The sequence below is a fragment of the Hemicordylus capensis genome, chromosome 4 (genome assembly GCF_027244095.1).
Source record: "Hemicordylus capensis ecotype Gifberg chromosome 4, rHemCap1.1.pri, whole genome shotgun sequence".
In the NCBI taxonomy this organism is placed as follows: domain Eukaryota; kingdom Metazoa; phylum Chordata; class Lepidosauria; order Squamata; family Cordylidae; genus Hemicordylus; species Hemicordylus capensis.
The window spans coordinates 69,344,392-69,358,250 of NC_069660.1; the positions used below are offsets into that span (position 1 = coordinate 69,344,392).

Consider the following 13,859-nt stretch of genomic DNA (forward strand, 5'->3'; position numbering starts at 1 on the left):
GCAATAGGTGTGAAGAGTATTCAGGTACTACCATCCTGAGTGTTAGGTGGATACTAAGGACATCCCACATCCCCTTGTGGAACACAGTCATGACCCCACCCCCTCCCCCTGGCCAATTGGCAGGTCTATTCATTGTCCAGTGACAGGCTGCATGGTTGCCATGCTTAAGGTTCCTGGTTTGATCCCCAGCATCCTCTAACTGATGAGGATTGTTGGGCAGCAGGACTGGGCAACCTGAGATCTCAGAGAAGCTGCTGCCAGTCGGAATAGGCAATGCAGGGCTTTATGGGTCTGTCATCTGACAGTATATAGTAGCTTCATATGTTAGTAGGCAGTACCTCATGGGTCCTCTCCTCTGGCCTGTGTCATCTTACTGGCACATGATTTTGAATAAGTGATTGTTTTATATATTTACTGGTATGAGTCTGAGTGATGGTTGGCTGATTGCTTCCATACACAACTGTATGTAGATGATGGCTTTGTATTGGTTTAGGATAGGGTATGGTTTTTTAAGAAATGTATAAGCTAGGTCAGAAGAAGTCTCTTGTTTTATTTGCTCCTAAAAGCCTATGTGTCCGTCTTGTTATTGAGGAGACTGTTCCTCCTCCTGAGTGTAATGCCCAAGCTAGGCCCCTTAGATTACAATAATGTGCTATATATTTTCCTTACCACAGTCCATTCAGATGTGAGGGATAGGGATGTGCACAGCTTGAATGGCAGGCGGTTCCGCCGGTTTGAAGGCGGAGGGTACTGCTTTAATGGCGGGGGAGGGTGCACTTACCCCTCCCTCCGCTTTTCTCCCGCCAGCACTCCATTTTTCCAAAGTCCATTGGGGTGGCAGCGTACCTCCCTGCCGCCCTGTTGCTGCCTTTACCGGAAGTAAATGGAGGTATTGGGTGCGCCTTCACATGCACAAGGTGTGCACGTGCCTGTGCCCAGCGCATGCTGCCCCGATGGACTTTGGAAAAACAGAACACCGGCAGGGGGGAAAGCAGAGGGAGGGGTAAGTGCACCCTCCCCCACCCTTAAAGCAGTACCCACCCCTGCCTTCGAACCTCACCCGCCCGCTTCCGTGCACATCACTAGTGAGGAACCTTAAGGGCTGATCCTTGTGTGTGACTCTTATCTGGATCATGTAGATTGTAACATCACAATTCAAAAGTATGTAGTGTGTTGGGCTATAAGCTTTCTAAATGGCATTGACTGACGTTTTCATGGGCCCCTTTCTGGAGTACAGTTGAAGGCTAAACTATGTATCTTTGTCACTGATTTTTGCATGTTTTGGTTTCTTGTTCTGTATAGCAGCTGGGGGGGAGGAGTTGTGTGAGGACCACAGCATGGGGCAGGGGAGAGGGGGATTCAACCTTGGACCCCACCACAGTCCCGATGCACATAAATCCCCCTCTCCTTGAGGCTTGTATTTGCCCTAGATAGGAAGTTACAATTGGCACCAATGGCAGCTCTCCTACTGGGGCAAAGAGGCGCTGCAAGGGATGGAGGGCATAGGACCATAGGAAGCTGCCTTATAGTGAGTCAAGCGATTGGTCCATCTAGCTCAGTATTGCCGGCACTGACTGGCATCGGCTCTCCAAGGTTTCAGGCAGGATTTTCTCCCAGCCCTACCTGGAGATGCCAACCTGAGACCTTCTGCATGCAGATGCCCTTCCACTGAGTTACAGCCCCATCTCTGAAGACAAAGTATCTTATAGCGCTCACATGTAGTCACCCATCCAAATCAAGGAGGACCCTGCTTAGCAAAGGGGACAATTCATGCTTACTGCCACTAGACCAGCTCTCCTCCCAGTATCTGGACTGGAGGGAACTCCCTCTGCTCCCCTTGATGCTGATTTGGATCCCTGCTCTTTAGAAAGCCTAAGGCAAGCACACAAAGGCCAATGATGTTCTCACCTTACCTATAGCTTGGCGCTGAGTGTGTGTGCGCACCATCCTTCAGTTGACTGTGTTTGCTGGCAAGGTGGCTTAGAGAGTCAGTCAGTCATTTATTGTTACAGTTACAGACCAGTACAATATGTACAGTACATTAAATAAAAGATTAAAAGAACTTAAAATACATTCATATCTAAAATTGAAAAAGTTAAGACAATGATAATTTCGCATTAACCAATCGCCAACGAATATTAATAGCAGCAGCACAGTATCTAGCAACTCTGTTTGTGGCTTAGGGAGAAGAAGCTGCCTTCTTCTTTGTGGTCTCTGTGCATCAGACATGGGTTTGCACCTGCGCTGACCTGCCATCCGGATCCTTCTAGAGCTTTACCATACTAAGGAAAAAGAGCAGGGAAAAGGCTCCCTCGTCTGGTAACTCTCCACCGTTCCTCAGTTTTTCATCAACCCCCGCAGTGAAAGTGGCTGGATAAGTCAGCGTTTCTCCCATCTGTCTACTTTGTTCTCACTCAAGCCCAAGGCAGCTGGCCAGCCCATCTCAGTCTCGCAGCAACATGGTCTTGTCACTGTAACTGTAAACAGGCAGGATCGAATGATGCTGGCTGCATGTGTGGCCATCCCTGCCAGTCCACTCAGGGTATCCGACTGAGCCAGGCAAGGAGCAAGTGATTCTGCTCCTCTCTAGACTGTCTGTTTTGGAAAATAAAATATCCATTAAATGGAGAAACCAAAAGTCCAGAAGGGATCATTATCTTGCTAGTGGGCTTGAGCCACTGATTTCCCGCCAGTTCTTCTGTGTTCCTCTTTCCCATTCTAGGAAGAAACATCGATTATTTATAGGTGTACATGGAGCTTTACAGAATAGCATAAGCAAAAAAGGCAGGGACACAGGATTAAGCACTGATCTTAAAAGGAGATTCTGAGGCTGAGATATGACATGAATTTAATCCCTCTGTATATTGGGTCTAAGACTGAGGTGTTTGGAACCCCTGGAGCAGAAAGGCACCATTGGTGAAATCCAGGAAGTATTGGAGCTGGAGCTCTGTTCTAGAGAGCCATTCTGCAACCATGTGCTCTGGGGTGAAGGGGTGTGCATGCATGCATGCGCGGGCGCACGCACACACACACACGCTTGTGGATGTTTGGGCTTGGTGGCTGAGTTTGCCCTCATTTAATTTCTTGGCTACTTCCAATCCTCTTTGTTATCTGGACTTGAGACGTCACAAATCAGATGCCAGGCCGCCCTCTCTCCCCTTCACCCGCATCCTTGGCAACTGTTTGGCTGAGAGCAAGAACGCTTTCTGCAGCAACTGCTCAGTGCTATAAAGCAGCAGACAGGCCCTTCCTGGCATTGTACAGGAGGCAGTGCCACTTCCTTTCCTGTCTGCTTTGGGTCATTGCTAGGGTGGGAGGTTCCCACGGGTCAGCAATACTTTCACTTTCCTTCCGCTTTGTTCTGGTCTGAGTGAATGAATTCCCGGTGGCAAAGGGAAGCCTGTGGGAATGGAGTGAGCCCTATTATGCAAGTGCCCCTCCCAGCCAGCTGTGCCAATGCCCCACACCCAGTCTCCTGCCACTCCAGTGACAGTGCAGCTGAGATGATCATGGTGGCCCAGGATCCTTGCTGTAGCCCTTCACACAGCCATCTCTAGTCTCCCTCTGGGACTTCTCTGCATTTCAGACCTCTGTCATAGGAACATAGGAAGCTGCCATATACTGAGTCAGACCATCGGTCCATCTAGCTCAGTATTGTCTACAAAGACTGGCAATGGCTTCTCCAAGGTTGCAGGCAGGAGTCTATCTCAGCCCTATCTTGGAAATGCCAGGGAGGGAACTTGGAACATAGATGTTCTTCCCAGAGCGGCTCCATCCCCTAAGGGGAGTATCTGACAGTGCAAACACTTCTAGTCTCCCTTTGGTATGCAACCAGGGCGGGCCCTGCTTAGCTTAAGGGGATAAGTCATGCTTGCTACCACAAGACCAGCTCTCCTCTTCTGTCAATGCAGCCCAACAGGGCTTGATCTAAGCCAGGCTTCAATCTTGGAAATCATTTTCACATTTAAGATTCAACACTAGAATATGCTGGAAATAATAACACCTTGCCTGTTCCCCACTACTAGGGGTATGCACAAAACTTTTTTTTACAGTTTGTTTTGAATCCGAACTGGATTTGGACTCGTTTGGTTTTTGCCTCCCTCTGGACTGGGGCCCGGGTCTGCTCGAATTTGAGCTGGTTTGGGCACAGTTTGAGGGCAGTGGGGGGCTTCCTTAAGTGTAACCATTAGTGAATTGTAGTACTCACAGTGGGTACTGGCAGTGCCTGCCACAGGGGGTGCTGCAACGGTTCCCCCTCCCCCCTCTGTCCTCCCCCCACCCATCCCCCGGACCGGCTTTTGCATGTTTTTGGCCTCTTTTGGCCTGTCTTGGGCCTCTGCGCGTGTGCCATTTGTGTGACCACACTGGTCCACTCTGAGTACTTCAATTCACTAATGGTTACACTTAGGGAAGCCCCCTGCCACCCTTGAACTGGGCCCGAACCAGCCCGAGCAGTTGAGCTCTACGTCGGACTGAACTGGACCTGGCTAGGTCCAAGGTTTAGCCTTCGAACCCAACCAGTTCGAGTTCGAACCAGCTCAGTTTCGATCTGGTTCACATATCTCTACCCGCCACTGAATAGTCACAGCCCACTCTTTTTCAACTTATCTGAGATCAGGAGTGTGGCTTCCAGAAACTTTGATGACCTATATCAAGGCTTCTCAAACTTTGGAATCCAACCTAAGCCGCCCAGCTCCTGGCAGCTACCTGGCTTGTCTCTCGCTGCTCTCGGTGAGCTCCAGACAGTCTCAGTTTCCCAGTCGGCTTCATTCTTCTCGCTGTGGAAGAGAATGAAGAAAACACCCAGCCGACAATGAAGCCCACTGGGAAATGAACTCTGGAGGACCATGCAGGCCTTCTGGGTGCTGGCCACTCCTTGTGTCTGATATCACATCCAGGGGGCGTGGCTGGTGCGCGCAAGGGGCCACCAGGGAGAGAGGCGAACACGAGCCCACTCTCCCCTAGCTACGCACCTGTCCACAGGTGTTGTTGGACTACAGTTCCCCTCAGCCCTGACTGGGCCTGATAGGAGTTGTAGTCAAGCAACATCTAGGGAACCAAGTTTGGGAACCCCTACCCTACATCCCCCACTCCAGAAATGGATCACTGTGCCCTGGCCCTTAACAGTTCATTATTTAGGCTGATCGCCCCCCAATTTTGCAACTTCACTTTTAAAATCTTCTGTTATTCTTCTCTCTCCCATACTCCTCAAACCATTAGAGTTTCCCCCTGTACTGTACTGTTCCAGCCCGGATACCTCCAACTGCCTCTGTGCCTGAGCCTCTCCCCTTCCCTGTGGACAGGAGACTGATTAATTTCTCTTCTCTCTGCCACTCCTTCCCGTTACAGTCTCCAGTAATATTAGGCAGTCCTGCCAATCCTGTCCCATTCCCTTTTGAGCCTGCCAGCTGCTCCCATCTTCCCGGAGGTCTTTGACCTTTCAGCTAGTCCAGCTTTATTGCCTTCTGAGCTACTAACTGGATTGATCTGCAAAATGGAAAAAGACATCCACAAGGGACCAAGCAAAACTAAGGCAGACTATTTTTCTTGCTGGGCCTGGTCCACAGGGAAGCAAGCCTCATTTTTATGGCTCTGTCCCTGAGCCCTGCTTTCAGTGCTGGACTTAACTCTGAAAATTGTAAATAATATTTCTGAGCATTATTTCCTTCATCACTGAGTAATACAGCTCATTGCCACACATCTGGAATTAGGGGAGCAGAGCCTCTAATTCAGAGGCTGTGGCTTCTTCCAGACAGGCTTGAGGCCCATTACCACATTCTCTTGGAATAAAGTACTGTCCTCTGCTCCTTTGGTTATTGCCAGACTGTTTGCTTTCAATTCCAGAAGTTTTAGGGCAGGATTATACTAGATTTGCCCAAGAGTCAAGTTTTCAGGAAGTTTAACACCACCACCCCCAGCCTTAGATACAGATTGAACTATCAGTGCTGTGTGTTTTTTGGAGGGGAAGAATACAGGAGAAATCATGAGAAAAGGTCCTTTCCTTGATCTGAATGGCTCTGTTTTTAACAAGAGACTATCCCTTCCCCAGTGCTTCTGTACATCATCATAACTGGCGGCAGCTTCCTTCCCTCCAACTGCCTTTTGGGCAAAAGAACCTTCGATCCCACTGGAGCATTGAGTGTGTAGAATTGCTTCATGTTCCCTCATTAGCCACCTGATCCCGTCTTCTTCATGGAGAGACATGGATTGACTGATAACTGAAACACCCAGTACGTTCTGTATGAGATTAAGCAGCAGTTTTCCAGTGACTTTGCTGCTCTCTAGTGGCTACACAAAGCAACACTCTTCTTGTGAGATTACCCTGAAGTGCCTGCACTGTGTTCATGTGCATAGAATCAAACAGCACAAAGCTCTTCCGCAGTGGTTGTTAAGAATATTTAAAAGACAATTTTCAACAAAAAAAAGTTATCAAAGTTATTTACACAGAGAAAGATGGTTCCCCTATCCCAAAAGGATGTGTAATCTAAAAAGAAATAAAAGGCAAACACCAGCAACAAACACTGGAAAGACAATGTGCTGGAATTGGATAAGGACAGTTGCTCTTACCCAGCCAAAGAGACTCACTGCTAACTGGGCAAAGAGGCACCTTTTACCATGGTGATTCTCTTTATTTAGAAGGGGGAGAGTAACTGCCCCTATCGACCCCCAGCACAGTACTTCCAGTGACTGTTGTTGGTGTCTGTCTTATGTTTCTTTTAGACTGTGAGCCCTTTGGGGACAGGGATCCATCTTATTTATTTATTATTTCTCTGTGTAAACCGCCCTGAGCCATTTTTGGAAGGGCGGTATAGAAATCGAATTATTATTATTATTATTATTATTTTATTATTATTATTATTATAAAAGGGCCACCTTGTCTAGTTAGCAGGTTCTTATCTTACCTTCCCTCAGGTGCCTCCTTGTCATATATGAGAATGTATTGTTATCCCTGTCTCTCTTGCACACATGTGCATGCACATACACGGTACAGAAATAGATTTCCCACTTTCTCCCCTTTCCCTGGGCCATTATCCTGCCTGAAAGGTGCAGAAGGTTCTCTTGAAAACGCATGAGCTTTGCTGGATCAAACTAATGGCCCCATCTAGTGCAACGTTCTGGATCCAAAAGTGGCCTGGTGGGTGCTTCTAGAAAATTTACAAGCTGTCTATTCCAAGGCATACGACCTCATGACTAAGAGCCCTCTTGATTGTATTTCTGGCCTGAATTTATACTTCATTCTGCCCCAGGCTGACAGATGCTGACCGGAAGCGCCTATGGGAGAAGCGTTATTATTGCCATTCTGAGCCAGGCTCATTGCCTCTGCTGCTTGCTAGTGCCCCAAGCTGGGAATGGGCTTGCTTGCCTGACATCTATGCCCTGCTGAAGCAATGGACACACATGAATCACCAGGATGCCCTTGGGCTGCTACATGCCACGTAAGTCGTCTTCCTTGAAGCCTGTTACTGTTTATGTGAAATATGAGTGGTGGAAGGCCTTAAGTGTACAATAGGCTCAAGTTCTGGTCTTCCTTTTTAATGTTGCATGTTGGCCAGTTAGATCCTCCAGCCTTAACTTCTGTCTCTGTACTAATGGTAAGATTAAAGTATCCCCATGCACCAGTTCCTAAGGCTGCGATCCTATGTATACAGGTGGCCCTTGTTATCCGTGGTTTCATGCATCTGCGGTCGGGCAATACAAATATGACGAATCTTTATATACTGCTTTTCAACAGAAGTCCCCAAAGCAGTTTACATAGATATAAATAAAGAAAACTAGCTGGGCTGAGTGCAGAGCATCTGCACCTCTAGTTCTCCCCCATCCCACCCCCGCTCGGCGCTCCTACCGCTGTGGCCAGCAGGCTGGCCGGCTAGGGAGGCTAAGCTGCTCTCTCCGGCACCCACCCGCCTGCCGCCATTGTCTTCTCCCCCACCCCCGTTGGAGCTCCTGCCTTTTGGCCGGCAGGCGGGCCGGAGAGGGAGGCTGTGCCGCCTTCTCCACCAGCGTGGCTGCTGCCATCCATTTTCTCCCCCGTCCCCATGGCTAATCGGCAGCTGCTCGTGAACTCTCGTGAGAGCAGCCACGCATGGAATTGGCCACAGGTACGTCTTAGAGAAATAAATATATAAAAGAAGGTGGCTGCCTGTCCTGCAGTATATACCCAGCCTCATTATCCGTGGTACATAGCTTTGCATATCTGTGGTTTTCGGCAGTGCAGTTCTGCCTTTACATGGCCGTGCTCCTGCTTCATGTGCTCTTGGGTTGTGAGAGGAGTTTGGAGGACAGTGGAGTGCTTTGGTCTACATGTTTAGAGGTTTTTTGTGCTTCTAAAAGCCATTTTGGGTAGCATCTGACAGCATTTGGTATCCTTAGGTAGCTACTGGGAGCCTGCAGAAGCTATTACTCTGGAGCTCTTGGAGGCTTTTTGTAGCCATTTCTGGGAAGCCTTGGGGAGCCTTTTTTGAGTCATTCCTTGAAGCTTCTTGAAGCAATTTTTCTGGAGCCCTTTGCAGCATTATGTTGCCCTCATAAGATGCTAATTATCACTTTTTAAAACTTAGTTTTGATGAAATTTTATTTTAAATTAAAAATTTCAAATTATTTTTTTTTAATTTTGATAAGTACAATTCTGTATTTAATTTAAATTGCATTTAAATTTCAATTTAAATTAAAAATTAAAAATTGATTTTAATTATCCATTGAAAATGGATTCTCCTCTCACTCCTTGATTCTTACATACTCCTCTGTGTGTGTTTACCTGGTTTGGAGTTAATTGTGTGCTGCCTCTTTGGCCAGCCTACCAACCAGTTGGGCTAAGGAGCTTGTGCTACTAAGTGCTGGACTTCCACAGTGGGGCGAGGAAATATCATGATCACACATTACTACAGAAACTGGGGGGGGGGGGGGGAATTGCTGGATGAGTGGGCGAGAGCAGGAGAGCTAAGGTGGCCAAGGTACAGCACCTGTGCTCCATCCTTATTTCTGCTTTTACCTTGTCTTTTTGGTGATCTTTTGGTCATTTTTTCCTGGGCTATCGGACCTAACCCCCCAATTCCTATTGACTTGAGGTTTCATTATCTGTGGTTTCATTATCCACGGTTATAGGCCAGAACCACACAAATAACAAGGGTCACCTGTATTTATCTAGGAGCAGAACCCACTGAATTCAGTGGAACATACTTCAGCGTAATATGCATGGGATTGGCCTGCAAGACCAGTGTTCAACAAATGATGCTAAGAATTCTCTGCTATAGGCTGCAGAGCCCTTAAACAGTGCTTATCACGAGGGAGGTGTGATTGATCCTCTAGTGAGCTTCTGTTATATGCTCTACCTCTGCTACTGGTATATGGCTGCAGGTTCCCAGATCAGGAGGTGAGGAGAACAGCTGTGCAATGGATTGATTCCATATCTGATGCTGAACTGCTGGACTATCTGCCTCAGTTGGTACAGGTAAGTAACTGCTGCCTGGGAGAAGATCCTTGGCCTTGCTATTTAAACTGAACAATCTTTCAGATTCATTTGGGAGTGCACATGGCAGCGACTTGTGTTCACGGACAGGGCTGAATCTTGCCAGGGAGTTGCTGTGCCAGAGTGCTTAGCCCTTTGGAACTTAACAGCTGGAACAAGCACCTACATTGCTCTCCTAGAGCAGCAGTTATCCAGTTGCTTGGTTTCTGAAGCAGCTGGCTTGTGCAGCCTTGAGGATAAGTTGCTAGGCTGCTGCTAGTGTGCGCTAGAGATAACAATACATACGGAATTAAAGCAGAATAATATTGACAGAGAATCTCTCAACAAAGAGCAACTGTCATTAGCAAGTCCTTCCAATCAAACTTTGAACTGCTGTCATAGGTCGTGCTCTTGAAGCCACATTCTGGGATTCTGCAGCTAATTTAAAAATTGCTATCCTTAGTGTTTTATCTCACAATTATGGTGTGTAGATTTGCCTCTTCATGCTTTTGCTTAAGGTGGCTATTTTAAACAAGCTCATTTTGAAGAGATGAGTTATCTTTAAAATATTTTTGTTCGATTAAAAATGGCCCCAAATAGTAATTGCTGGAGATGCAATAATCCTCACGCCAACTTAACGCATATGTTCTGGGACTGTCCCATAGTGCGGGGATTCTGGAGGGAGGTTGTTATGCGTATTAATTTAGTGATGGATTCATCCCTTGCATTGAAGGATCTGAATGCACTATTGGGGTATATCCCAAATGGCTGGAGACTAAAAACAGGTCCTAAACAATGGCTATGGAGAAGCTTACTGGTAGCCAAGAGATTAATACTGTGGCAATGGAAATCTCCCACTCCCCCTAGAAGTGGGGAATGGGTGCATGATCTGCTCGAGTTAGCGGCACATGAAAAATGGGCCCTCATAAAAGTAAATAAACTGGACAAATGGTCAGAAATCTGGGATAACTTTCTTGAACTATTCTTAGAATAAGTTAAACACACACACATATCTGTTGGTGCAACAGTGTGTATTTCTTTCTTCTTCCCTCCTTCCCCCCTCTGCTCCCCCTCTTCTCTCCCCCCCCCATCTCTCTCTCTCTCTCTCCTTTCTTTTTCCACCTCCCCCCAGCCAGCACAGTAAGCAAAGGCTGGCAAGGGAGGGAAGGTTGGGGGTGGGGGGGAATGGGGAAAGATGTATGTAAAATACAAAATGTCAAAAAACATTAAATAAAAAATATTTTTGTTTATAAACTTTTGGTAGTTAAAAAGTAGAGAAAGAGTGGCCTTTCCTCCCATTTTTCCTTGTGGTGCATGCTTATAGGGATGTGCTTTTAGTTTTATGTTAATCTGTGTCTTCCTTACTAATTCAACTGAGATGTTCTCATAGCTGCAATGCAGACTGCAATGACTATGGCTGTACTTGCTGAAAAAAGCATTTTAAAAACTTCCTTATCATCCTTTAGCTTCCCTCATTGTGGGATCACAGAGGTGATTATAATGTGTTAAGTGTTATGTCTGAAAAATAAAACTAAAGATTGTTTTAAAACAAAAGGCATTAATGCTGCATTGATTGATCTTGTGAATGGCTCCTTTGGGTCATTCTGGACAATCAGTTTATAGAGCAAAAAGAACCAAAAAGGATTTGGGCTGGGAGCCTCTGTCCCAAAGGAAAGCCAGGCATCAACATTACTCGCTACAGATTCTAATATTCATCACATCACATACAACTCCCTCGCTTCAAAATTTTGGGTTCTTCAAAATTTAACTCTCATTGCCAACATAGAATTGGTAAGAACATAAGAGCAGACTTGCTGGATCAGGCCCAAGGCCTATCTAGTCCAGCATCCTGTTTCACACAGTGGCCCACCAGATGCCTCTGAGAAGCCCACAGGCAGGGGTTAGGGCTTGCCCTCTCTCCTGCTGTTGCTGCCCTGGAAGCAACAGTCTCAAGGTAGCTGGAGAAACACAATCTTGGCTTCTGTTCAGTTTCCATTCCCATGTCCTCCCTTTTTGAAGGCTGAGCAATGCTTCTGACACTCTCCATTGCAGCTGTGCATATTGTGCAGCCTTTTAAAAGGGAAGCATGGGTGGTTTCCATCCATCCACCAGAGAATGGCTCTGTCTGCCCTTTTGAGTCTTGCTTCTCACCCCCTCCAAGTGATAAAATGCAGTTGTTGCTGCTGCTTGCTTTGTTTACTTTGCCAGAATGTTTTAGATACCAAATTACTGTTCCTTATTAGGTTTTAAGGGGGGGAGACTGCTTTTGGCATTTACAGGGCCTCACTCATCTATACCAGTTCTGTGTAATAGAGGGAAGTGGTGTGTGTGTCCATAGTAGTTGCTGATACGCCATAGCTTTCACCCTCTTAACATAGTTTACACAGGGGCGGAGCCACCATTGGGTGAATAGGTTCAAAGAACCCGGCCCGCTGCCCCTCAGAGGCCATGCCTCACAGCCCCAGGCACACACCCCGCATCTGATATCAAATGTGGGCAGGGGGCAGGATTTCGCTCCCAAACAGGGCCACATGGTGAAATCGGACATGCTGCGTTGGCAGCATGGCCGGAGTGGCTCTCCCTGCCTTTTAAAGACAAGGAGAGCTGCTCCTGGCTATGCTGCCAGTGCAGTGCGGGCGGATTTCACTTCCAAATGGGGCCGCACGGCCCCATTCAGGAGTTAGATCGGCCCGTGCTGCATCGGCAGTGTGGCCGGAGTGGCCCTCCCTGCCTTTAAAACTGCCAACGCAGCACGGGTTGATCTTACTCCCAAATAGGGTCACGCGGCCCTGTTTGGGAGCTAAAGCACACACCCCATGTCTGACGTCAGATGCAGGGGGTGTGGCTAGGGGAGATGTGGCTGTGGCTGAACCTAGGCCACCACTGGCCTCCCTCCGCCCCTGGTTTTACAACTGCATTTTTCTTAACTGTATGAATTGTTCTCCAGTCTCCTGGTTAGCTCAGCTTGCCACGAGGCTGTGTTTTTAGTGTAGGTGCAAAGAGGGTGAGCAGTGAGTGGGGAGTCCGTGGTTCAAAGTTCACCTCCGCCTTAGGTGAGCCACTGTTCTGTCAGGGCCAACCCCGCCTCTGCCTTCAGTATGAGGGGGCAGGGATATAATGCTGGCCTACTAGAAGAACAGCCCTGCTGGATCAGGCCCAAGGCCTATCAGGTCCAGCATCCTGTTTCACACAGTGGCCCACTAGATTCCTCTGAGAAGCCCACAGGCAAGAGGTGAGGACATGCCCTCTCTCCCATAGGTGAAACTGGGAGGGGCAGCCAGGGCACATGCCCTAGGTGCCACTGGGGGAGAGTGCCAGTGCCATGCTGTCCCCTACCCCCTCCCCAATTCACAAATTATTATTATTTATAATTTTTTCCCCAAAAAAATTAAACCTGTAGCCCCTTTGGGGGGCTTCCTAAAGGCCGCAGGGGGGGGGGTTGTCTGCAAAGGTTCCCCCTGCCGTCCTCTTGGAACACCGCTGCAGCTCATCCCGGTCTGATTTCAGGCCTGTTCAGGCCTACAAAGATCAGTGCAGTGGCCATTTTGGAGGTCGCCACACATGTTCAAAAGGCCTCTGTGAGGCCTGGCAAGGCCTAGGACCTTGCAGGGACCATTTGAGCATGTGCGGTGGCCTTTTTTTTTTTTTTTTTTAATGGCCGCTGCACATGCTCAAATGGCCTCTGCGAGGCCCTAGTCTAGTTTTTTCCCTGATCTAGGGAGTCAGAAGAATGCAGTGGACCTGAGCATTTAAAAAACAGATATAGATGGCACAAAAGTAAGTGGACAAAACATCTCTTAAAAAGATAATGTTTGTTTAATACCTTGTAAGCTGGCAAAACTGAAGAAGATGGGGGGGAGGCAAAGGAATAAAATGGAAATATTCACTCCCATGCTGTTTAATTCTCTATACAGAGCTCTATCTTTATCTGCATATTTGTCAAGCAATCTGATCATAAGGTTTGTGGGATTTCAAACTTGGAAAGTGCCTGCCTTTAACTTGTGTGGTGTTTTTAAAAAAACAAAACTGCTGTAAGAATTCATACCCAGAAATGTTGCATTTGCAATTCATTGCCATCCCTGTGTTGTGCAGTCTTACCATACTGATAAATGGCTTGTCTTTTGAAATGTGGTTAACGTGCTGCAAATTATTTCTTTCAATTTAGCGGAGTTGTACTCAAGTTTTTATTGCCTGTGCATCTCAAGTAGATTTGCTCAGGTTTCCTTGCCTTCTAAAAAAGCTATATTTTAGAACGTCTTTACAAAACTCAATACAACTCCCTTTTTACTTTGAACACAATTGTTTTAAAAAGACACATTGAATAGTCATGCTGTGATTCTGATTGACTGGTGCATTTGATAAACTAGACATAAAGTTTACTGTCCAGTCTGCCTGTTGCTTTCCCATTGCAACC

At 47.2% G+C, this 13,859-nt stretch overlaps 1 protein-coding gene across 6 annotated transcripts in view; it reads left to right on the top strand.

Moving 5' to 3' along the window:
* Positions 1-13,859, top strand: part of PIK3C2B (phosphatidylinositol-4-phosphate 3-kinase catalytic subunit type 2 beta) — a 148,779-nt gene that overhangs the window by 109,826 nt on the left and 25,094 nt on the right. For all 6 annotated transcript variants that reach the window (XM_053247859.1, XM_053247860.1, XM_053247857.1 and 3 more), the window contains 2 exons: positions 7,248-7,436; positions 9,355-9,448. In XM_053247859.1, coding sequence (XP_053103834.1) covers positions 7,248-7,436; positions 9,355-9,448 — 283 coding nt within the window. The remainder of the gene's footprint in view (positions 1-7,247; positions 7,437-9,354; positions 9,449-13,859) is intronic.